Source organism: Rattus rattus, chromosome 5 (assembly GCF_011064425.1).
Source record: "Rattus rattus isolate New Zealand chromosome 5, Rrattus_CSIRO_v1, whole genome shotgun sequence".
NCBI classification, from domain to species: Eukaryota; Metazoa; Chordata; class Mammalia; order Rodentia; family Muridae; genus Rattus; species Rattus rattus.
In genome coordinates this window covers 43,443,291-43,463,366 of record NC_046158.1, presented here as the reverse complement: position 1 = coordinate 43,463,366, position 20,076 = coordinate 43,443,291, and the positions used below count along the sequence as shown (strand labels likewise).

Sequence of the window (20,076 nt, the reverse complement as noted above, 5' to 3'; positions counted from 1 at the left end):
TCACTTCAGCCAGAACTTACGCAGCGTAATGTGGCCTTCTAGCTCAATGAGTAAGGCATCTGGAATCATTAAGAAGTCTTCAGGACCACAAAGGTCACAGAAAATGCTAATATCCACCTATAAACTTTATCTTTTCTAGAAATTCAACCTTCTCATGGCTTAGAGCAACAATTGCCTCTTCAGTGGCAAATAGTAAGCAGGATGCAGCCAATAGCATTCCAAGAGCTACTTAAGCCACCTACACAATGAAAACACAGTCATGATCGCTCCTGTTTGACAAGGTCTGCGCCTTACATATTCCCTTGCTAGCTAATTTCAAGAGGCCATGGGGAAGAAAGAAAACACAATTCATTCCAGCTAAACAGCACCCCACATTAAATTAGGAAAATTTATGCATAATTTCTCCTGAATTAAAAAAGGTAATATTTCTTGTACAGGAAGAATGTAAATGTTTGATTACATGTGCTTAATTGCTCCCTAATAACTAAAATATTGCAATATTATGAAAGAACACATTCTTAAGAACATTATATAGACATAGAGTAGAGACCCACCATGTCAGCCTCCATTATTTTGGTTAGGTATATTTTCTCTGTACTAGTCAAAGTTGGTTGTATATATCTGAATAGGACCAAGCAGGTACTTGGCATAGTGGAGTTTTCCAACTGGTGCTGAAGCTTGCCTCTATTTAAGATACATTTTTAGAAGCTTTGCTACTTAGTATGTTCTGGAGCCTTCTCTACAGAGTCTACCACAGAAGTTCTGAACAGTAATTAGCTCTAAGCAATGCCATGACAAACAAGACAAGACAGATCTAAAAACGAATTGCAACATAAGGAATTAAATTAAAACCACATCTAAAAATGTTGAAACTGTGGGTTTCGGAGATAATTCATCCTTCTCTCCCAAGTGCCTAATCCCATGCCTTCCCAGGGACATCTGAGTTTTTTCTTTATCTGAACAATCAACCCAAGACTTTTGAAGAGATGCGGCAAGCTGGGCTGGAGGTGGAGTTGAGAACTGGAATAAGGCATGGGTAATCGTTAAATAACTACAGCCCTCATAAGTCTGAGATTTTGAGTGAAAATGATCTAGATACATTACTTTTAGAGGGCCCACTATTAAAAGCTGGCCATTCTGTGCTTTAACTTTGCACCGAGGAGCCAGTAACCAAGTACCACGCATGAACACCCAATGGAGAAACCCAGACGAGACTATAATCCCACAGAGCAGCTAGAGAGAGTAACCAGAAGTGAAGAACTGAGCCTCAATCCCAGGAAGCAAAGGGTGATTTGGATTGTGGATGCACTGGCAAGGAGAGGCAAGTCACATCTGCAGAGGCCACATTGAATTTCTCTGAGCAGTGCAGTAGAGTCCTCTAGGGTGAAACCGGAGGCGACTAGGACACCAACCCTCTATGGAACCTGCAAACAGCTGCTGGATGCATTCCCCAGAGACAAGAGAGATGGAATCATGTGTAGTGTAATTGTTCAAGAGTGTGGTGCAGATTATTAAATCTGGGCATTTAATTTGCAAAGGAGGATAGTATTACGATGACTACATTGATTACCATGAAGTGTGTGACATCCAAATGGGCTTGACAGGAAAAACGGAACTGCACTCTGTAATTTAGAAGCCTAAAGCTACTTATTTCTTCTAGGAACATGCGTTTTATTCAATTAGTTTTTCTCCATTACTTATTTATAGTCAATGTGTGAAACAACCACAGTGCCAACAAACACGATACACTTGAAACCCTCCAATAAAATTGGATTTGTTCTAGAAACCTAAGTGTCTGAATCTATACGATTCCTTAATATCTGTATAACACACACCTCAGGAATTGAATTAGCAAATTAGAAGCACTTTATGGTCAAAAAAACCATACTTCGATTCTTGATTTAGTTCCAAAACGTTCATTACAAGGAAACTTCTAGAAGCGTGTATAAATAGTTCCTCTGATTGGAACCCAGCAGATTCTCCAGGAAATTCAGAGGCATTGTGTGTGAAGACTTTATAGTTGCTGTATAAAGCCATTGTCTTTTCAAATAGGTAAAGTGAAAGTCCAGTGAGTTACTGGGCCTTCATGATGAGGGCTTGGGGAACAGCCAATGTGTCACACAGGCTGCTCTGTATTACTTCACAAGGAGTTTACTGACACTCCCAGAAAACCGTCTCAGGAAAAACCCATTTCTCTCTCTCTCTTCCTCTCCCTTTCCCACCTGTGTCTCAACAGGTTTTATTAACAGCCCTACCCCATTTTGAGGTAACTTTCTGCTTCTGCTTGAGTGCCTAGAATACAGCACTGGGCGTGTCACCAACCTTATCCTCCTCAATCCATTCCCTCTTTGGATGGCCCCTCTGTACCAAGGGTTTTCTGTTGCTCCCATCCAAAACCATGGAATCAACTTTGTGACATTCCCTTCACAGAGCAAGTCACACGTGGAAACAAATGTGCTACAAGAGAAATTCCTAGTATTGGTGAAATTTGGGGCACAGCTATCATTTTGTGCTAGTAAATTTGGGATCATTTGAACCTTAGACAAGTATAATTCATGATAGTTTTCCTGTAAATCATGAAAATCAATGCTAGAGTAACTGCCGTGAAAACATACAGGCTGTCTTCCTCATATTTCAGAACGCCGGTCTTCACGGCTGTGAGGTGTTAGCTTCAGGGAACATGTGTTTCTGAGTACATGTGTACGGAGTTAGGAGAGGGTAAGCGCAGATCACTGCAGAGTCCCTTGCTGTTAGCTTCCTGGCCATTTGGAAGAAGGGATGGTAACCAAATACTTTCTGTTTAGGACCTCACCAAAGGGAACGTTGCATGCTTTCAAATCAGAACTGGGTGCTTCCACATAAAAAAGAAACCGTAGGAATGGCACCTGCCTGGGTGTCCCCTGCTGAGATGACCTCTTGTCCTTACCTATCCCTAAGCAGAATTTTACTAATGAGTCACCAGCAGTCCTCCTGCTATTTCTTCCTTTCCTGTTCTGCTTGTTAGAAAAGAGCCTGAGAAGAGGAGGAAGGACTGCAGCGGAAGTGGCTTACTTCCTCATGTGCCAGGGCCGCTGCAATTCCTTCAGAGTCACACATACAGTCACCATTGGAAGCTTTACTTCTCAGATGCCTTTACAGTCTCTGTTGTTAGAATCCACTGCACACGCCAGACCCTGGAAGAGGATAGAGTGTGCTTCCTAGTTCCTATATGGGGTAATCAATTAATTTAATAAGAAGGACCAAAATCATGACAACCAGTTTTCTAGGCGATAAGGTAGTTCTTTTCTGCCTATGTGATCCTTTGATCTCAGCTATGTTCCTGTGATTTTATTCCATTGGCTCTTTGCGAGGATTAAATTCAATCGCATGTACAAAAGGCTTAGCAAATAAGAAATCTGATTGGCAGCCACTACCATTGATTCAGGATTATTTGAACTTGGAGAACGACGTCATTTTTGGCGGGGGCAATGGAGTGAGTTTGCAGGGAAAGGTGGAGTTGAAAAGCAAACTTAAGAGTCATTGCTAAAAATAAGCACTCGGAAATCAGAAAAACAAAAACAGCCATGGTAAGGAACTTAAAATGATACTTGACAAACATACTGGGAAAGGAAATGCGACCTCCTCAAACTGGGGTGTGTGTAGCTCAATTTCACTCACTGTCTTTTCACACAATGGAGGACAGGCATATATACAAACAGTAAAATATAAAAAAGCAGAAGCATACGCCACACCTCTGCTTTCATTAATTGATGGTAAGGGTATGTGACAGATTCTTATGGACCGTAATGGTTGGGTATGTCGAGACTATTCCCAAAATGTTCTCTTGGTCATTAGGTATCAATGGGAGGGTGTTCTTACACATTAATAGGGGACAAATCCATGCTTCTAGTCCGCCAAAGGCATTTTCTGGATTTTGTTTTCTCCAACTTAGATACTGTCCCCACACTTTTTTTTTCCGGAGCTGGGGACTGAACCCAGGGCCTAGCAAGCGCTCTACCACTGAGCTAAATCCCCAACCCCTGTCCCCACACTTCTTGACAACACAAAGGTATTCCAACCTCATGTCTCAGAAGACCTCACCATCTATCTACAGCCTTTTCCTATACTTTTGTGTCTTTCTACATCATAGAGAGCACTCAATGGTGTGTCACCTACGGCCATTCATCCGCAAGCCAGCTTCCTGTTTCCAACTGTCCCTCTGGCTCTGTAAATCCAGCTCATCCCTCAGGCCTGCCTATCTGAGCTCCTAAGTCCCTGTCTCAAATGTCTCTTTCTCTCTGTTCTGTTCAGTCCAACCTCCCCTTCCTTCACCTCTCTCCTGGCTAGCTCTAACAGCTGCTTCACCGACAGGTCTGACTGTACTCCTCTGCTCTTTTAACGTAGCCTTCTTCACTCTCATACTATTCTCACACGATTACATGACTGTCATAAGGCACCGCAACTCCAACCTGTGCTTAAGACTTCTGGTAACTTCCTGAGGACAAAGAGGGAACACTTTGCCGTGGTTCCATAGTCTATGTAACTCACCTACCTCAGGCCCAGCAAACATCCCTGGACACCCTCTGTGCCTAGTCAGATCTTCCTCTCCCTCCTTCCAGGAGTATTTCTCGACTTCCTGACCACATCTGTTTCCCATCAAAGACTTTTATAACACCTTACAACTTTCCTTCATAGCCCCAAATGAAATTCTGCTTCAATTTCCTTTGACTGCTTGATTGATATCCTCCGCTCCTACTAACATGTGGCCTCTCACAGACAGGGAAGCACATTTATTTCTAGCTTCCTGCTAGCTCCAGTTCAAGCACACTCATACAGGTGGTGCACGATGTAGCAATCTCCAAACGTAAGCATTTTTGGAATGGATGAATAAATCATGTCAGGTAAGTGTCTCATGGAAAGAGTACAGCTTTGTAAAAAGAAGAAAGGAACAGAAAGACAAGAAAAGTAATCCATGGGCAGCTTGTCTGTCATGGAAAATAGAGTCAGACCCATGGAGAAACGTGGTTGGCTCAGACGCTCTAAGAATAGGAGATTTTTGCGAAAAGCGAGCAAACGTTTCACCTTTAGTTTTAGAGAGTTGAGCTTCTCCTCCCTGAGGTGTTCTCTCAGCATCTCCCGGTGCAGCCGCTCCTGCTCTCTTGCAAACTCTCCCAGGGTGTACTGGCGCACGCTGTTGTGACGGCTGGACATCCCCAGAGTGCTGCCACCCTGGCTGGGCACACTGGTGAAGCCCTGCCTCCTGGTGAAGTAGTACACGGTGACACAACTGAAGTGCACATTCTTCGTCCTCAGCCGTTTCTCCCTTTTGAGGATGGAGGAAGCTGAAAGAGAAAAGAAGGTGGTCAGCGAAGCCCAGGGCAGCAGCTCCCAGACGAGGCCAAGAGTGCCCTGAATTCTGAGTCTATTGAGGACCCAAATGTTTGGAGCCTTGCAGGCTTGGAAAATACTGAATCTCAGAATTGGCAAAGAGGCCTTTTAATTTCCTTTCTTATATTTTTTTCTAGGCATAGTAGAGTGTATTTTAAATGTTTTTGTAATTGCTCTCGAAGGAAACTTCTGGAGAGTTGCCAATTATTTTTGGAATTAGCAGCAGAATTTTACTCATTTCCTTGAATGCCTTGAGCTTTGGTTTTCCGGATTTCATACAGACGGCATTATACTATCATCAGAAAAGTCACAACATGGAGCCCTCCATATCATGGGTATCCTTTTGATGAATATACTTTTTTAAAAACTAGCAAAATAAATTGAAGGAATAAGTCCTGGTATTCTCCAGCACAGAACAGTGGGTATAGGGCATAAAAACTTCTTTAATATTTTATAAAGAATAAGAAGAGAGGCACTGAAGGGTTCCAAGACAAAGAAATGACAAACGTTTTTGAAAATATTAATTGTAGTCAACCAATAATTGTGCATTATATTAATATACACATTAAAAGAGTTGGCTTGCTCTGTGGATAGGAACAATTGTTGCATGTCAATAGAAATGCATTGTTCACACTTCTGAAAAGGTAAAATAATCAAAAATAATAAAAAAAATCCATCCATGAGAAACAGCTTATCAGCACTATGAAAACAACTTAAATCTAACATAGCTCTCATTAGGTAAAACAGTACCTCTTTCCCTTTAAATAACTATAGACAGTGGTATTATAATACAAGTATTAAGATAACAAAAATGCCATAGAATATTTCAGGACTGCTTCCTCTTGATCTTATTTTTTAATTAATAAACTTGTATTCTTTTTATACAATAGTGATTTTACACCATGGAATTGCCAAATCAAGTTAATGAGTGCTTCATGTGTTGGTGATAGAACCATTATCATTAGCTGTGGGGATGGAAGAGTGGGATGGGCATGGAGGAGGGATTGCGTACATCTAAGAGTGAGCAAAAGAGAGTTGGATGTGTTATCAACACGACCTCCTGAAGCCGGGCACCAGGATGGGCGATTTGGTTGAGTCCCCCCTTTTTTTTATGGTAGAACAGTCCAGACCTAGGGAGTCCAAGTGATTTTGTTTACTATAATTGGTGTCCAAAGTAAACTTAAACCTTAAAATGTCCAAATTTTACAGCCTGTGATAAAATGTCTTGTGAACTGGCAAAAGAAAGATGTCACTCAAGAAAGAAAAGCATTTATTCTGTTACAGGTCTAAAGCCTATGTCCTTCGCACTCTCAGATGGGCTGAAGTTCTCTGGAGTGTAATTTGTTTGGACTAGGATTCTCACAGATAGAGTCAGATTAAAAAGAAACCGTTAGTCACCTTAATCCAATAGGATAGGTGGCCTTGCAAAAAGGTAAGATCTGGACCGAGACTTAGAAGGGAGAGAATGTGGAGATACACAGGGAGGAGTGCCGTAGGAAGGTGGACAGGGACACTGAGTTCAAACAGCCCAGGATGCCACCAGAAGAATCATGACCCAGGCAACATCTAGGCCTCCAGAATTATAAGAAAGGAGCCTGGTGTGGATCTCAGGCACTCTGCTCACGGTGAGTTTTTATGGAAGCTTCAGGGAAGTATGCATGCCCATAAATAATACAGTGAAGGAGAAGGCCCCTGACAGCAAGATAACACCAGTGCACACTTACAGGAAGGCTGTTAGGATGATCTTGTTCCCTAGGTTTATTTATATAATGAACACCAATAGAGGGCCTACTATGTGCCAGCACTTTCTAGATAGGATGCACCTGTGAAAAAACCTGGACCACGATGCTCTTCTGCCTGGAATTCAGAATGAAAAGACTCCAGCAAAAGAATGACATTACTGTGAAAATTCAACTTTTCTACCTACCTTCTTTTCTTTAAAAAAATAAATGCCTTTCACTAATGTTGAGGGAGGCTGGTTAGGAAACCCTCTTGTCAGGCCTGGTAGCAAGATCCTTTACCCTCTGAGTCCCTTCCCATCTTCTCTGTTATTTTAGCTCCTCAGAAGAGATTTGCAGATGGTAAACTGCTCTCACACATGTATATTATGTAAACACTCATTCCCATCTCCTTACAAATGACTTACTGCAAGCATCCTTCATCCCCAACATCAGACACAGTTTTTAACTTTGATTTAAAGATGTTTCATACCTGTGAGCTTAAATCGTCTCATACCTGAGAAGACTGTGTCAAGATATAAGAGACACCTCGAAAAATAAAACTTCTCCAACAGACGGGAAGCCCTCATCGGTCATTGATTGATTGGCAGGTGAGGCAGGACCCTCTGGAGCTTAGTGGGGAACCTTCCACCTTTCTGTTCTCGTTATCACTAAAACAATGCCCTTAAGACATTATCGTTCAGAGCCATAACTGTAGGGACCAGGGAGAAAGTGTTTAATATAGTCACTTAGGGTTGTTATCATAAACACCTCTGACAATTTGTGGCTTATATTTTTAGAAAATCAGTGGCTCTCTAGACAAATTATTTTTAACAATGCGTTTAATTCTAAGAAATTTTTATCCATTTGGATGTACCTAATATGTTACTTCTTTCCCAAAGCTAATTTAACTACCCTGTTTTGAGAAGTTTTGAGGCTGACAAGCGTGGGAGAGAGCAGACCCTTTTCAGCTGTGTCCTGGGTAGGGCTGAAACTGTAAAAGTGCATCATGAATATGGCTTCCTACTGTGTGCTAGGGATTGCAACGCACGCATGTGCTGACGATGACTTTAATATTATAAGCAGCACAATAAAGACAATGCTCTAAAAGCAGATGACATCAACACATTGAAATACTCTGAAACCAGTGTAATGGCTATTTCTGTGGGTTTCTAGAACTTTAGAAGACATCAAGGACCCTGTTCTGATGATTAAATCAGATTAACTCTGGTATGGAGTTAGGAGGCATCATGGGTCTCCAGGCTTCACTATGACTAACTTCACTACAAGGAGTCATTAAGAGAGAGAGAGTGGGTAGGGGAGGAGGGGAGGGAGAGGGAGAGGAAGAGGGAGAGGGAGAGGGAGAGGGAGAGGGAGAGGGAGAGGAAGAGGGAGAGGGAGAGGGAGAGGGAGAGGGAGAGGAAGAGAGAGAGAAGAGGGAAAGGGAGGGGAGAGGAGAGGGAGAGGAAGAGGGAAAAGGGAGAGGGAGAGGAAGAGGAAGAGGGAAAGGGAGAGGGAGGGGGAGAGGGGAGGAAGAGAGAGGGAAGGAATTTGTGTTATTTACATCTGGAAAAATGGTTAGATTCACTTAGCGCATTTGCCTTAGGGAATCTAAACATCCCTGATATCTGGTCATTTGTGCCTGTTACAGAATGAATGAACTCCACTTTGTATGTCTGTGGAGTTCAAGTCAGCTTTACTGCAGAAAGGTCAAGGGCAAGAAAGAGTAGAGAACTCGGCTTTTAATACTTTCAAAAAAGGTAGTTTTCATATTCCATACTAATTTGAAACATCTTTCAGCTTATTGCCTTTTATTCAACCACAATTACTCCCCTGACACAAAAGCATCTAAGCACAGCGATGCTGCACTTACCTCCCAGAAGACAGCTCTTAGGGAGGGGGAACTCAGAAGCCTGTATGCTGGGGTGAGACACTCTCTCAAAATGAAAACAACGAAACCCCAAAAGTTGGAAAAGGGATGAACTCACATCACCAAGGGAAGGACATTAATAAGCAACAGAATTTACATCATGCTATATAAAGGAAGAATTGAAAATGTAAACCCAAACCTAACAATTAGACCACAATTGACTATGTTTTAAAGGAAGCGGTTGCCCTGGTTAGGCAAATAGTCTGCATTTTTATGATCACATATAAAACATGAGCTTAAAACAAACAAACAAACAAAGAACCAATCAAACAAACAAAAACTAGGCATTGTGGCATATGCCTGTCATCCTAGCACTCAGGAGGGTGACTGAAGTGAAAGACTACCCTGTTTACATAGTGAGCTCCAGGCCGGACTGAGATCCTGCCAAAGCAAGGAAGGAAGGAAAGAGAGAGAGAGAAAGAGGGAGGGAGGGAAGGAGGAAGGGAGGAATTGAAGGAGGGATGCAGGGAAAAAAAGGAAGAAAGGAAGAAAGAGAGAAAGAGGAAAGGAAGGAAGGAGGAAGGGAAGGGTGAAAGGAGGGGGGAAGGAGTGAAAGAAAGAAAGAAAATGATTATGTCTACAGCTATACTACCTAGAACACACACACCATCAGAAGATGATCAAGTCAATGACAGTTAGTAAATCAATCGGTGAAAGTTGAATCATATTAGGCTCCAAGAAATTTCAATAGATTCTGCCCTTCTTCCTGAGCAGTGTGAGAAGGAGTACACAAAGGTGGGCAGGTAGGGAGTTAGGGGAGGATTTGTAAGGAGTCAGGGAGGAAAAATGAGTAGGATCATTGTACGAAATTCTCAAAAAATTAATCAAAACATTGTTTAAAAAAAAAAAAATCAAACCTACCTGCCCTCATAGGCTGGAATACCTCCTCAAGACTACATGAGTTTCTACCTGACTTGTCCCTTTTACTTTATACTGATTAATTTTGATTTATAGTCCGCCATTCACTTAGCACGTGTATTTTTGTTTTGTTATCTTTGCACACACAGAGCATACAGTGGCCCAGATGAGGATCTGGACTCCGGAGTCCACTACAGAGAGAGCTGGGCAGAACAAATGCTCCCACGGCAAGGTCGCCACTACCATCAGATTCTCTTCTTCCTTCTGATGGCAACAACCATCAAAAAAAAAAAAAAAAAAAAAAAAAAAAGTCTTGCTGGTGGTGGGAACAGGAAGCAACTGTGTATTTTGATACCAAATTTGATAACATTTAAGTTAAAAGCTCACGGTTCAGTCTTATGTTAAACAAAGGAAAATTCAATTATATCTTTTAGGTACAAAGTCAACGATTCAGTTTTATCTCCTATGCTTGACACACATAAGGAAATTGCCAATGAACTGTTAAGTGCACACATTTAGAATTTAGGCAAATCCGGTAGAAGCAACATGAAACGCTAAAGTCATCTTGTTTTTTGGTTTTGTTTTTTTCTTGTTAGAAAAATCCAGGCAATAAAAGTGTATGTGTTTTTAAAATCACACAGATGAGATTGGTGTGGAAATTGGTTCTTACCATCTGAAGGTGAGACACAATTGCCAAACTGGGAAGGTTAGTTTACAGAGGATCCAATTTCACCAGAAACCATTTTATGTAGAAACTAAAGGACTAGAGAATGGAGTAAGTTGGTCTTTATAAATATCGCCTGCAGACTTCTGATAATCATATATTCTCTCTCTCCGACCTGGTATGATTGTCAGGGCGGGGCTGCTCCTGGGCAGGATATCACCCACACGGCTTCCACGTTAACCACAAGTGAGGGATGGGAATTAGTCTGCTACCAAAGAGTAATTCCCGAGAGTTATTTCCAACTGGAGTCAAAGGCAATGTTGCCTTGCTTTATATGCGCCTTTTAGTCTGCTGAATCACTCTTGAAGTTTTCCTAATAGACAGGCCCCAGTCACATTTTCAGATTTACTTAGCTCAAGTATTTAGGGCAGTTCCTTTACGTGAGAGAAATGTCAGAGGGTTGGTATTGCCGAGGATGCATCACGAAGCTTGGCTGCAAGAGAGGCAACACGGAAGCAACTGGGAACACTCTCCTTACGAACCAAACTCCAATTACTCTAAGTACTTCAGGTAAATTGACCTTTTACCTACCTGGGGCCAAATCAGTGAAAAGTGTCACAATCGGTAAAGCAAGGGATGGCCTTGCTTCTTAAAGCACTGCTCTTGTTATTATAAAAGTCATCTTCAAAGTGATCTTAAATGCAAGTTGGTTCCTCACCAATATGGTTTCTCTGCAGTGGGAATGACAGTTCTCTCTCTCTCTCTCTCTCTCTCTCTCTCTCTCTCTCTCTCTTTCTCTCTCTCCCCTCTCTCTCTCTCTCTCTGTCTGTGTGTCTGTGTGTGTGTGTGTGTGTGTGTGTGTGTGTGTGTGTCTTTCCCTCCTCTCTCCTCTCTCTGCTGTACTGGGGATTGAACGTAGGGCCTCACACATGCTAGACAAGTGCTTTACTAGTTAACTATATCCTCAGTCTGCATCTCTCTTTCTAAACCCCTAAGTGCCATTCTTCCGCATCTCAAGACACCCTACCCACTATGTACTAGAAAGTGAGCAAGCAGATTAGACTACCCTAAAATATAAAATCACTCCCCCCAAAAAGCAGTTAGCATGCCAATGGCAGTTAACCAGAGGACAAGCTCTATAATTCATACATGGGTCTGGGTATTACTCTCGGCTATAAAGTAGATTTGCCTCTCACTCATTTTAAATACTAAGTTAAAAATAGTCACCATTGTGTGACCCTTGAGACTTTGCAAGCGTAAGAAGTTGCTGAACTGTAGCTTCTAAGTTAAATCATTTACAACAAGACTCTTTTGACTGGTTATCATAAAGTGTATAAACGCCCCTCTCACAGAAGACCATGTGAAAAAGACAAGGGCCCTTTAAGGCAGCCAAAGATGCTGCCTATACATGCAAAAAAAACCCAACAGAGTGGCAGAAACGGAGATGATATGGAAAGCTGGCCCTTGAGGCTGCCTGACAAAAGCTTTGTTTAAGATCATGAACATGCGTGTCACGTTCTCATCCATTCAATCTGTCAGCTCCATCCGCGGGAGCTGGCAGGAGATCTGCATTGAGGGACCGGCTCTCCTCTGTCTCTCCTGACAGGCACAGCCCAGGGTGTTGAGAACTCTGCAAACTGCATTTCCCTTTGTATCCTGTTAGTGCAACAGAGCGGTTGTCTATTGATATTCTCGGCTTGGTACAAAACACAGCTTTCTGCTCCAGATTCTGCTGTAAACTCCAAACACTGCAGGTGACAGTCAGTGTCAAGTTGACCTTTCAGCCTCCACGGCACGCATAATTAAAATGATTAACCCGCAAGACGCGGTGACATCTACGTAGCTATTTTTCTTCTTTTATTGAAGATAGCACTTCCTTTCGTGAGCCTTGTGAATGACTGCAAAAGTGGGTTCTGTTTTGATCATCCTTGGTAGGAAAAAGAAACCCAAAATATGCACTTTAAGGCTATAAAGTTGAAATTAATCTCTCATCTTCATATATAATTAGCTGGGCTTGGACAGGCCCCTTTACATGGATTCAATCTCCCTTGAGGGTGTAATGTGACTGCTAGATGCTCTACCATTAAAATGTCACTGGGTACCGGAGACCAAAATTATGAAAGTAAAACAGGTTTACAGTACCACTAACAGAGGTGTCTGTCACACCTCCTGTTCTGTCACATGCCCTTCCTCTTTCACCAAGTCACCCTCTGTCTCGAGTTCCATGCGCCATGAGTTTCAGCTCACCACTTCCACACCGGACCTACAATCTCTCCTGCTTCACTTTCACCTTTAAATTCTAAATCGCCTCAGGACATTGCATTAAAACACGCAAGCAAAAATATTTGAAGCGCAATCTATTAAAGTAACTAGCGAATTTAGGTATGCTGTTCTGCTCGGCAACGCCCAAAGCATGAACAGAGGTTGGAAATTTGTTTTTTCTGCTTCATTTATTCAACTAGCCACATGACCTTATCTCCATGGAGAACCATTTTATAGAATCTTTACAATGCTCTTAGCTTTTTCCCCCCCACTATCTTTATTCACTGACAAACTATAACACATTTCTAGGGAATAGTTATATCTTCTCGGAGTAACGTTAACAATTACGCACGGAACAAATGTTACTGAAGACTTTGTCTTCTATTCTTAAAGGATGCTTCCTCACTGTAAGCACACGGCACCAAAATAAAATAGAATAAAAATAAAAATGCGAAAATATTTTCCTCTCCTAACATCGGCAAAATAATAAAAAGGTCCAGTGATACAGTCAGGGCAATCCAAATTCTAGTAGTTGCAATGATATATTATATGAATTGTATTAATAGGCATATTAATATGAGAAATAATTGCTTTTGTGAGAAGCCTGGATCGCAGATGGAAAATACTACATCTGCACAGTAGTGTCTCAGTGATGCTCTTCCTTTATTATCAGTGAGAAAATAAGTCCTAGCTCTTCCCCGGGCTGGGTTCCTTAATCTCTCACATGTGCAATTAAACACTGCAACTTTGTGCTCAAGAAACACACTTCACTGCCACTAAAGGAACAGCTATTGTCAAAACAGATAAGCCCGTGGCTCTAGCTTCATTAGAACCTCGACACGCATAACCTCGAGACCACATCGTTTCTTCCTGGGAAAAGGTAGTCCTTACTACACGTAAATAACCGTAGCTCTGGCTGCAGTCCAACGTGTAAGCACTTTCCTCTGCTGTCTCAGCAATTCTCCTGATGTCAAAGACACATTAAAATAAATGGAAACCATATGTCTCCTCAGCGGAACATGGGCGCTCGTACAACCAAGGGGCAACGCAATTCATTACAGCCACTGGAGAAATATTTGGGGGGCATGGGCTGGCTCAGTGTAAAATGAAGCTGCGTGGGGCATTCTCACAATGAACAGAGGAGACATTTGCTATTCTTCAGCTCCCCTAACCTGGTTTACTGTGTTTTACATTTTTTTCAATACCACCATGAGCTGCTCCGGTTAGAAGGATTAAACAGCATTTTCCACCTGCTCAATGACTTCCTGAGCAGTATTTCATCTGTTCCAACATTATAGCCCTGTCAAACCCAATACATCATAATAATCCAGGTCCGAATAGTGCGCAAAAACAAAGAAACACAGAAGAACAAAGCTCCCCAACGATAAATGGAAAAAAACCCAAAAAAACAAAAAAAAAAAAAAAACACAACTTTTCTGAGATCACTTGGAATTTATTCTGCAGAGCTAGACTGAGTCAAAGACCGGGCCCTTGAGCTTTGAACTCTGTCAGGAATGATAAAGTATGAAAACAGGATTCAAAAAAACAAAAACAAAAACAAAAAACCCTCATCAGACCGAGAAAAAAAGTCCTTCTTACATGTATTCCAAATTAAAATGTAAATAATTCTTAAAAAGCATAATAGAAGGACACTAATCAGTCATACTTTACTGGCTGCATATGTCAGAAAAATTTGAAAGGAGATGAGAAGCTACAAGGTTAAAACCCAGAGTACAGGGCAGCTGGGGGAACAGCTGGGGCGGCTGGGCTACCTTCTGTCTCTTAGTCGGCAGTGAGGGGTCTGGGAGGGCTTCAAACATCCAAAATAATAACTTTGAGCTATGAATTTTCTATAAGTAAATAAGTATGTGTACTGCATGCGTGTGTACCCATGTGTTCATGCGCATGAGTGTACGTGCTACTGAGCGTGTGGTTCACAATCCCCGGTATCTATTAGAGTTGGATGTTTACTTGTTGAAAGCCTAATGTCTAAAGTGATGCCATTTTTCTGGTGCCATGGGGTAAATAGGAGATGCCCCAGATATTTGAACACCCATTTCCAGGAGGAAGTGCTGCTTCCAATGAAGTATCCCAGAACATGTAGGAGGTGACACCATGTTGGAGGCTGTCAGGAACTAGGGGGTAGGCTTTGAATTTGATACCTGGGCCCCAGGCTTTTTTTCCTCTGCTTAGCATTCCACCAATATGTGAGGGACCGAGGGGACTCAGCTTTACAGCCCTGCCACCTTGGGGTCACCTGCCACCGCTCCTCAGCCTCCGTGATGGACTGCACTCTCAAACTGTGAATCATGAGACACACTTCCCCCGTCCCCAACCCTAAGGGTTGCTGCTTTTAGGGATTTTCTCATCAACAAAGAAAGTGGCTAAATGGTGCGGATGGCCTTTGCAAGGTCAACTTATGTGGGGGTTGGGGGGATCTCCTTAACAATTAATGCTCCTACAGAAAGGACTCTTAACCTCTTGCACAACATGAAGACATAGCAAGACTGGTGTATCTATGAGATCCTCACTAGACACCATCTCTGCTGATGTCATGCCAACATCCCAGTCACTAGATCTGTGAGAAATTTCTGCAACCCAAGTCATGGCGTATTGTTATAACAAGCCCACAAGCTAAGTATGTGCCTACCCCTTTAAAAGAATTATTGAGCCCCAAATCTGAGACAGAGTTCTCACTCAACATCTACAAAAGAGATACAACACAGCTCAAGGGTCATGACCACAGAAACAACACATCCTAGCCTCATAAAGGTAAATAAAAAAAAAATCACGTGTCTCCTTTTATCATTATTAGGTAAGGACATGGGGGGTAGGGGAACCTCTGAGAAACAGCAGGGTGCTGGGCAAGAGTCTTGCTAAGTGCAACTTCTAATGGAAGTTATAGGAATAGATAATCGCACACTGGGCAAAATCACCAACATCCGAATCTTTAAACCAGCAGCTCTCAACCTGTGGGTCACGACCTCCTTGGCAAACCCGTCTCCAAAAATATTTATATTATGACTCATAATGACAACAAAAGTACAATTATAAAGTAGCAGCTAAAATAATTTTATGTTTGAGGGTCATCACAACATGATAAAGTGTATTAAAGGGTGGGTCACAGCATTAGGAAGATCAAGACCCACTACAAGAGGTTTAGAGTCTAAACCTCTTTGCCTTACATTCAGACAAAATGACATTCACCAGCTGTGACCGGAATCCTTGTGGTCAAATGTCTTCGTTCCTCATTAGTTTTCTATCCAGTTTATCTATCTTTCCAGCATAACTTGTCAAAGGGAAAACACATGTATTGAAGAAAGGACACAGTGTCCGCACGGCTCCGGGGCACACATAACTTTACATTAACAAACCATTTGAAATATACTGTCTTTTACATATCAGAAGATCTAACATAACAAAAACCAACCTGTCTCTAAACAATTCATCAATAATGAGCTTGTAAGTCCACCTCTCTGAAGCAAGTAGGTGGTAGCATGGCGAGTTACTTGAATGGAAATGATTCTGAAAGGAAAACCCTGCAGATAGCGTATCACTAATTGGTATTGACCTCCAGCAAAAACATGACTGACGTTCCTGCCTTTAGCAGTCCATTAGTGATGGGTCTTTGAAATGATTTTTTTTTTTTTTGCCTCTTGGTATTTAAATTGTCATCTGCATGATAGAGCAGAGACTGTCATGTTAAAAAAAATTATGTTGCTTAAATTATGTGAATGCCTGATGAAAATTTAGGAGATACAGACATTTTCTAAGACATTTATTTTCTGAGAGATCTGTTTATGAGACAAATAATGAACTCTAGAGTTTGAGGCAAAAGATAAACATGCAAGAAATAGTTTGAAAGTATTATCCAGTATAGTCAAGGATGTAAGGTGAGGGCGGGTTTTTTTTATCTTTTATTTTTATTTTATTTTTTTAATTTCTGGGACTGACTTTATCCTACAACTAAAACATTGTCTGAGACTGGAAAGTATTACGGCGGCAGAGTACGTTCCTAGCATTCCTGTGGCCCTGGGTGCAATGACAACACCATCATAAGCAAGTTGTCCTATTACTATGTCTTTATGTACTTAAAGGATGGGAGACCAAGACAAGACTCATGGATCAAGAACAAAGAGTTGCACTGCAGGGGCACCTTGGCCCTTGCTCCTCTTACCCTACCTCCCTGGCAGCAGAGATTCTTCTCAGCAATGTGCAGGGGGCCAAAGATTCTAGACACACAACAGTTTGCACTACGCCACATGTACAGCGAGTTTGGGAACTGGTAGAGCGTGCAGTAGGCAAGGCTGTTCTATCTTAGATGAAGACAGAGCCTCACACCTTAAGGTGGATGGGAACAAATGTGATATAGGAAATCCAGAGATCAGGGAAGTATGTTATTTGATCTTTAGAAAGACACGTATGGGTGCAAGAAATCTAAGGCTCACTTGTCAGAGGAACACTGTCTACTCCTGTAGATTATCTGAGTTTGATTTCCAGCACCCACAGGGCAGCTAACAAGTATAACTCCAGTTACAGGAATCCAAAGCCCTCTTTTGGTGTCTTCAGGCACTAGGCATATGCATGGTACACACACACACACACACACACACACACACACACACACACACACACACACACTCTCATACATGCAAGCAAGACACTCAGCCACATTAAAAAACAAAACTTTAAAAATGGAAAAGTATGTCCCGGCAATATTTTAATTATTTTATCCATTCTGATATCCCAAACATCTAAAATAGTATTTGCATTCAGGAGATATTTAATGCATATTGGTTGAATCAATGAGTGATGTCAATACAATTTTTGTAATTATTTTATAATAGATCAGAGTAATAGATGTTAGAATAATCTGAAATTCCCAAGGAATCTCGCTCTTTAATTTCACTATCTTTTTTTCTTGCATGTAACTCATATCACACAGCAAATCTGAAGAATAATTCATATTCTTAAAATGATGCATCACTTTTTTTTTAATTTCCAAGAAAACTAAGAAGGAACGAAACGTTCCTGAAACCGTATTTTTCTGTTCAACTCAAATCTCCATTGGAACTTCCCAAGGTAGCATTTGAAATCATAACTCAATACGTATGTTAGCTGCCATTTTATGAACACCACTTTCTCTCTTGTTAATGGCTCTGAGTCCTGCAACATGATAATTACAGAAGCACAAGCCATAAGTACTAAGCATGTAGTATGTGATATGAGCACTGTATTCGGAGGACCTAAAGAAACAATCCTGCCTGTAGAGAATCTACCAATGTAAGACTCTCGCAAAGAACACTTAATGAAGTGTTTTTAAGTTGGTGAAAAGCAGTTTCCCCTGTAGACCTTTAAAAGGTGCCCAGATGTTGCGCTTTACAAGTATCTTGCCAGAGAGAGGGATCAGGGCGAAGAACTCTGCAATGGCTTTTGCAGCTCTAAGGAGCTGAATTACGCCCAGCCCTGCTGTCTCATCTCTGAGGTAAGTAGGCCACTTGTCAGGCAAGACTTGATGCACAGAAACGGTCTCAGAGCACCCAGACGAGCTTTCCATCTACGTTATTGTCGTGCCATGTGGAATATCTGTCATAAGAATATAGGATTTTCCAAAGCTAAGTGTAACTTCAGGCTTTGACTGTAAGAAAAGGGGGAGAAGGGAGTCAATCATTTTTTTTCTGTCCTATATATTAGGGGTTTAGGTTTCTTGGCACAGAAGCAAGAAAGTGAGCAGAAAAATGAGGGTCACATTTCATAGAGCATGAATCAATGTTTGTATCATTAATGAGCATCACTTCTAATCCATTTCCATTCTCCTTTTATCATTTGACACACCCAAACATCTAACCTGGTCTCAGTGGTCTGTTTGCCGGTTCCTCCAAGCTCCCTCTCAGGAGCATGGTCTAAATTCCATTGAACAATGACTTACAGGAGCAAGGTTTTCATCTCTAACGCCCACCTGAGTCCCATTCAATCACCAAAGTCCATTTGGACTTCAGATTTGGGCAAAAGAAAAAAAATGAGAAGTGAAATAAATATAAGGTGGACTTGCTTTCCGTCCAGACTCTCGGCCTTTGGTTATGGTCTCCAGAAAGACAATAGGCATCTCTTTTCTTTTCTTTCCTTTTCTTTTCTTTTCTTTCATTTTCTTTTCTTTTCTTCTCTTTTCTTTTCCTCTCTCCCTCCCTTCCTTTTTAAATATGTGAGTAATGCTGAAGGACTTAAAGGATGATTACTGTTCCTAGAGATGATGCATTTAATTACTTTATTCAAAACAAGTTACCCCTTTGTGTTTAGTAAGATGCCCGGACCTAGAATGGCTGCCAGAGTCTTGAAGCTAAAGAACTCTTCTTCCATGAGGGAATGTCTTGAGTGATAATAATCCAGGGTGCCTGGGGTACCTCAGCGACTCTTGGAAACAACTCACAGGCATCAACATTGTGGGATATGGCTTACAGTGCCCACAGTTCCTCATTCCAGCGATGCTTTTACACTGTGTATACATTGTATCAAGACACCTGAAGATGGCCATGAGAGAGGCATTGGCATTTGGAGTGCAGAGGTGGTAACACTGGGTGTAAGAAACTCAGGCAAAGGCTCACCTGCTGCAATTTTCTTTGAGGGGGAGGCTTGCCACAGGCCAAAGTCAACTCCTCACACTTCGTAAGGTTTAACTCATTGAAGTTTCGGCGACATGACCATGGTTTAGACAGGAAAGGCAGGATGATAACAACTTCATAAAGAAAACTGAGGTTCGGGTTGGGGATTTAGCTCAGTGGTAGAGCGCTTGCCTAGCAAGCGCAAGGTCCTGGGTTCGGTCCCCAGCTCCAAAAAAAAAAAAAAAAAAAAAAAAAACTGAGGTTCAGTAAAATGAAGTGACTCACCGAATCAGTACCAGTGTCTCCCTGTTTTAAGTGCAGGCCACACTGCTCCCTTGCTGAAGCTGTTGATTTCAATTTCCTGCATCTTGGTTTTGGAATGGTCTAAGGCCCCATCTTCTTGCTTGTACCCCATGAATATGTTCCCTTCTCTGCACCTACTCTCAAAGTTCAGAATGATAATCACGCTAAATAATTATGAAGACAGTAGGAGAGACATGTTGCTTGATTCGTAGATGCTGTCAGGACCTCACTGTAGAAAGCCATTGTGAGCCTCTGCTGAATTGTCAGACAGCTGACAGCCTGAACTATATAAACCCTAATGACTCAAACTCTGGGACAGAAACAGTTCCCTGTGACCATAGCTCGCCACTTCAAGCCGCTCCTTTGCTGGGATCT

General features: G+C 41.8%; 1 protein-coding gene across 5 annotated transcripts in view; it reads right to left on the bottom strand.

The window, feature by feature from the left end:
* Window positions 1–20,076, bottom strand: part of Csrnp3 (cysteine and serine rich nuclear protein 3) — a 176,201-nt gene that overhangs the window by 11,754 nt on the left and 144,371 nt on the right. For all 5 annotated transcript variants that reach the window (XM_032903411.1, XM_032903410.1, XM_032903412.1 and 2 more), the window contains one exon: window positions 5,062–5,321. In XM_032903411.1, the coding sequence (XP_032759302.1) occupies window positions 5,062–5,321 (260 nt within the window). The remainder of the gene's footprint in view (window positions 1–5,061; window positions 5,322–20,076) is intronic.